At 38.8% G+C, this 6,000-nt stretch overlaps 1 protein-coding gene across 1 annotated transcript; it reads right to left on the bottom strand.

Annotated features, from left to right (window-relative positions):
• Positions 1 to 320: 320 nt before the first annotated feature.
• On the bottom strand, positions 321 to 1,182 carry LOC115748473 (putative disease resistance protein RGA3). The gene is made up of 2 exons (XM_048280101.1): positions 1,060 to 1,182; positions 321 to 971 (listed from the first exon to the last, which is right to left on the bottom strand). The coding sequence occupies exons 1-2, from the start codon at positions 1,180 to 1,182 to the stop codon at positions 321 to 323; spliced, it is 774 nt and encodes a 257-aa protein (XP_048136058.1).
• Positions 1,183 to 6,000: the final 4,818 nt, after the last annotated feature.

Genomic DNA, 6,000 nt, shown 5'->3' with positions numbered 1-6,000 from the left:
TATCCAGTATATAAATACCAATGAATATCCAATAGGACTTGCATCCTTATCTTGATACCAACACGGAGACAACTTCTTTCTATGACTTGGATTAACACCGAATAGGAATTTGTGCTTTCCACGGCGTACACATATCTCAGAAAATTTCACGGATTTTGTCCACGGGGCTCAAACTCGAGACATACTTTAACAATTTCAGATAAGCCCTGCAGATGATGAGACGAAGCAGTACCGGTGATCTTTGCAACCAAGGGAAGGCATGTAGTTATAAGGATCTTGCTCCCTCTAGCCCCTCCGGCCAATAAAGTTTTCAAGCGCAGCTACATTTCTAGTTCTGCATTCCACAAATCATCTAAAACTAAGAGATACCTCTTTCCATCAATCGCTGCCCTCAACTCACTTTGTAATCGCTCCATCGGAACCTCGGTTGGTTCTTTCTTTGTTGCACAAGCTATGATGTTTTGCACAATTTTTTTCAACTTAAAGTCATTAGAGATGCAAACCCACATCTTCAAGTTAAACTGTTTTTCTACCCTCTCATCATTATACACAACTTGAGCAAGAGCAGTTTTTCCAAGCCCACCAATACCAACTATTGGAAGGATGGAAACGTTCTCTTTCACGTCTGAATCCAACAAGAATTCTATGACATTCTTCCTATCATCGTCTCTCCCTCTTATGTCTCTCTCATGTATAAACGAATGAGTCTCTTCTCTCTTTCCCCACTCTCTCTCTACCCGCGAATACACAGGACGCTCATCCAAGTGGAATCCCTTATCGGCCTTAATGGCTCCTATTCTCTCCCTCACTGCTCTTACTTTGTAACTCATCTTCAGTTTAAAAGCAAGTTGATTCGAACTCGAGAAAAATGTCCTTAACTCCTTGATCATTTCATTGTGGCCCCTCAGTTCCCATCGCGTAGCTTCTGCATTGATTTCTTCAAGCAAGTATTGCGCGTCATAGAAAGCGTCCTTCAGTTTCTCAAGCCAGACTTTGATTTGGAGACTCTGGTAGTATTGCTCTTCTACATCGTCCAGTACAGCCCCGAAGCGTGGAGACAGTGTCCTTGAGCTTCGTAAGCTCTTGCTTGACGCCCCACAAGTTTCCAACCTTTTCCAGTGCTTGAGGGACCAGTTTAGCAATGATCTCTTCAACAATGGTGACGATGACAGCTTCCACCATTTTCGTTTCTCTCTCTCTCCGTGGATCAGAAGATAGGAATTCTATCGTTCCCAGGCTAGAGACTTCTCGAAACATGTATCACAAGTTCATGTGAGGATAGGAATTCGCATCGTGCACGCAACTAACTGAATAATGTATATGGGACCGACCAAGGACGGGTTCGAGGTCGGCGATTGGCTTGTCTGCGGTTATTTTGTGCTTCTAGTGTCTGCTCGTCTAACATGCTTGACGTGACAGAGATATTTCAATGGCAGATTTGGTTTTATCTGACAGATTTTGACGCCCAAAAGCAAAGGAAAATGTGGTCAACTTGTGAAGGGAATCTCAACCAATTTATGACAGATAAATTTAGCAAAAAACTGTTGCCCTACGTTTTCTCTTTTTTCACGAGTATAGCACCACAAATGTCTTGACCACATGGTAAATGCAATATCAATCAATTTCCAACATTGCATGCTGCTTCTCAAGTAATGAATCTCTTTAAAATATGTACAATGATTGGTGCATAATTCTCCTAATTAAATTGACTTTCTCCGCGTATCAATCTTTTCAGAAGAATGTGGCCTTTTTCATCTAAGCTCTTTCTGCAATTTTTACCCTGAAGCAGCTTCGAAAATCATTCCCCAACTCAGCTTGACTAGATAGAGACTTGTTGAAAAGTGTGATCCATTTTTATCATTGGCCGTGAAGACCAAAACCAAAATAATAATAATAATAATAATAATAATAATAATGGCGGTGGCATAAGTCGGTCATTGTACTCTATAAATACAGGCGGTGTCCTCCTTTTTTAATATGCTCCCATGTGCAGAAGAAAGCCAAAGATAAGATATTTCTTTGTAAGTCTTTTTACTCATTAGTTCTATATTAAATATCCTTTTTATTTTGCTAGCCTTCTTGCCATTATTTCTCTATATTTCATACGCAAAAACACACTTGCACGCACGCTTTCGCAAAAATTCGACAGTGGTATCAGAGCAAGGTTCGCGATTCTTTGGTTTTGAGCGTTTGTTCTAACCAATTTCGCAATGGCCGACGCCACCATGTCATTCCCCATCCCAATATTTGATGAGAACAACTATGATTACTGGAGAATCAAGATGACTACATTCTTGATGGCCCAAGACTTATGGGACAACGTCAAGAAAGGATACGAAGCCCTAAAAGAAGGTGCAAGTGTTTCGGCTGAACTACAACAGAAGGATGCATGAGCTCTATTCGTGATCTAGCAAGCACTCTCGGATACGATATTTTCGAGAATCATCGGCACGAACACGGCAAAACAAGCATGAGAAGCATTACAAGAAGAATATCAACGCTCGGAAAAGGCACGCACTATTTGACTTCAAACTCTTAGAAGAGAATTTGAGAATTCTAAAATGAAAGTGCATGAGTCTGTTCAAGAATATTGTGGATGGTTGAAAGAACAAGTAAATCAGATGAGAGCCTATGGAGATGCAATCACCGATCAGAGGGTTGTCGAGAAAATATTTGTGACACTCACTAGGAAATACAATTCTATTGTCACCACCATAGAAACTTCTAAGGATTTAACAACCTTGTTTATAAGTGAGCTGATTGGTTCTTTAGAAGCACATGAGACAAGATTGCAAGTACAAGATGAAGATACAGTTGAAAGTGCTTTTCAGTAAAAAATAAACATACGGTCTGATAATGGTAAGAGTAGTGGAAGGAGCTCATGGAAAAAAAAGAGAGGGGGAGAAACATTTACAAGGAGAAAATATCCACCTTGTAACTTTTCCAAGAAAACTAATCATTTAGAAAAAAGATTGTTGGTTTCGTGATAAACCACAGTGCAACTCTTGCAAAACATATAAAAACATAGAAAGTTTTGTTGGTCTAAAAGAAATTACAGAGTGAATTATGTTGAAGAAAAGGAAAAAGAAAAGGTAGAAGAAAATTCAAATAATTTATTCTATGCAGGCTAAGTAGAAAAGGATGAAAAAAAATGGTCTATGGTATATTGATAGTGGGGGCAGCAATCACATGACTGGAGATGAAGCTATATTCACTAATTTTGATACTTCCGTGAATACTCAAGTGAGATTGGGCAATAGTGAATTGGTCGATGTGAAAGGAAAAGGGACCATAGCCATTGAAACTAAGAAAGGCCCAAAATATATTTATGAAGTATATTTTGTGCCTAATCTTGCACAAAATCTACTTAGTGCGGGCCAAATGATTCAGAATGGTTATTCTCTATATTTTAAAGGAGATACATACTATTTATGATATATATAAGATTCATGTTATTGCCTCTATGAGAATGGAAAATAGGAATTTTCCTATTCGAAGGAAATATGTCAAGGATATAGCTATGAAAGTTCAAGTTGATGATTCATAGCTAGGGCATCGGAGATTTAGCCATCTCAACTTCTATGGATTAAAGATTCTCCATCAGAAAAATATGATGAGAGATCTTCCAACTATTACAAAGATTTTAGATTTTTGTGAAAGCTGTCTCCTTGGAAAATAACAAAGGCGGTTGTTCCCATTTGGAAATGCATGGAGAGCAAAAAGACCACTGGATCTAGTTCATACAGATGCATGTGGTCCAATGAGGATCCTAATATCAAGCCAAAATAAATATTTTATTCTCTTCATAGACGATTGCACCAAAATGACGTGGGTATACTTTCTTCGAGAAAGATTGGAGGTTTTCTCTATTTTCAAGAAATTTAAGAACCACGTCGAAAATCAAGGTGGCCGAAGAATCAAAGTCTTAAAGAGTGACAGAGGCACTAAATACAACTCCAACGAGTTCAAGAAATTTTGTGAAGATGAAGGCATACATTGTCAACTAATAGTGGGCTATGCCCTAGAGCAAAATGGCGTAGCGTAAAGAAAACATAGAACCGTTGCAAATATGGCGTGATCCATGTTAAAGGAGAAAGGACTTCCTAACTCTTTCTAGGCAAAAGTAGTCCACATTGCAGTATATCTGCTAAATAGGTGTCCACCTAAGCAGTCCAGAATATAACTCCAATCAAAGCATGGAGCAGACGGAAGCCTTCAGTGAAACATCTAAAAGTGTTTGGCTGCATATGCTACATTCACATCCCCGTTAAAAAAAGGAGCAAGCTTGATGAGAAGACGGAAAAAAGGAATATTCCTCGGCTATAGCGACCAATCGAAAGGTTATCTAATTTACAACCCAAGAACTAAGAAGCTCATGATAAGTCTAGACGTTGAGTTCGACAAAAATGCCGCTTGGAACTAGGAGGAAGAGAAGATCGAGAAGAAGCATGTTACCTTAACTGTTATACCACCTACTAGAGAGGAATCAACATCAAAAGAAGAAAGTGGAACATCAGATTCCTCCACTCAAGATGTCACACCATCATCCTCTCTAAGTCCGGCACAAGAAGAGTCAACTCCTGAATCCCCTACACTAAGGGTAAAGTCTCTAAGAAAAGTCTATGAGACATGCAATTTATGCCCTTAGAACCAAACAACTATGAAGAAGCTTCCAAAGAAGAAGTTTGGATTAAAGCCATGGAAGAGGAAATCAAGATGATCGAGAAAATTGAAACTTGGGAGCTCGTTGATTGTCCCTAAAAGGAACCGATCCCATAAACACACGCAATGGAATTACTTTGAATCAACAAGCCCTAGAATCATCTTGAATCACTGATCGGAGAAATACATCACGAAACGTATGTACCTCATTTTTCGCAGATTAAACGTTACTGTTGTAGTCCCTTGAGAGATTGTTCGTCCATATGATTTTTGAGGGTTGAGTTGGAATTTGTCGTTCATTCGTTCTCTACTCCTCTCTTTCTGTTTCTCTCTCTTTGAATGATATGAGGAAGCAACGACGTCTATTTTCTTAATGAGAGAATAACGACGCTTGAAACGTGACCCTTTATCACGTTCAAAATAAATTTGATAACTTCCTTAAGTAGTTATCCAATATGGGTCAAGGGCTATAATAGCCTACATGGGCGGACCATGGTCCTTCCCATACACCCATTAAATCTAACATCTCCCACTCGCCCATGATGGGCTATTAATAACTCTCTCTTCTCTACAATGTTCATATCAACAAATGATCCGTGCGACTAGCATATTATGAGAGCTCGTTGCCATACATCCGTTAGGAGTATATGGTAGCTCAAAATGGGCACATTAATTCGGAGTAGATTCAGTATGTAGCACCCTAGATCAATCAATCATATTTACATCATATCTCTCTTTGGTCGACCTGTGAATACAAAGATTAAATGTGATATCAAAACAAATTGATCTTCCTCTTCCCTTAAACCTCTCAATCTCAGTCCAACTCGCTTTTCTAGAAATGTCCTATTAGATCGAATTAATCTCATAACCATTGGTAACACCTTGAGAATAAGTAAGAGTCGCGAGGGGACTTAATTGAGGAACTCTTACCCTCAAGAGTCTTACACGGCTTGAAAGTTGAGATCAAAACTTTCGCCAACTCTTATTGGTCGTCTCATGCATACGTAACATGAAGTACATATTACGGTATTTTCTCATTTCCCATAGAACGTATGTCTTTTCACTTAATACCATACATATGATAGCTCGGGCATACTCAATGTCTAGCTTGAGTTTACAAATCTACTCTCTTTAAAAGAATCCTTCGGAACTCGCATCCGGCATTACGGACATAAAAAGTGAAATACGTGGGTTATTTCACTTTCGGACATAATAAATATTCTGACCTCATCTTAACACTTCTGTTAAGGCGACATCAAAATTTCAAGCTTGAACTCTCTATTATCACCAAGATAATAAGTTTGAAATCGTCTCATCTCTATTCATCACACAATAAAT

This window comes from Rhodamnia argentea, chromosome 6 (assembly GCF_020921035.1).
Source record: "Rhodamnia argentea isolate NSW1041297 chromosome 6, ASM2092103v1, whole genome shotgun sequence".
Classification (NCBI taxonomy): Eukaryota; Viridiplantae; Streptophyta; class Magnoliopsida; order Myrtales; family Myrtaceae; genus Rhodamnia; species Rhodamnia argentea.
This window is presented reverse-complemented; position numbering and strand designations above follow the sequence as displayed.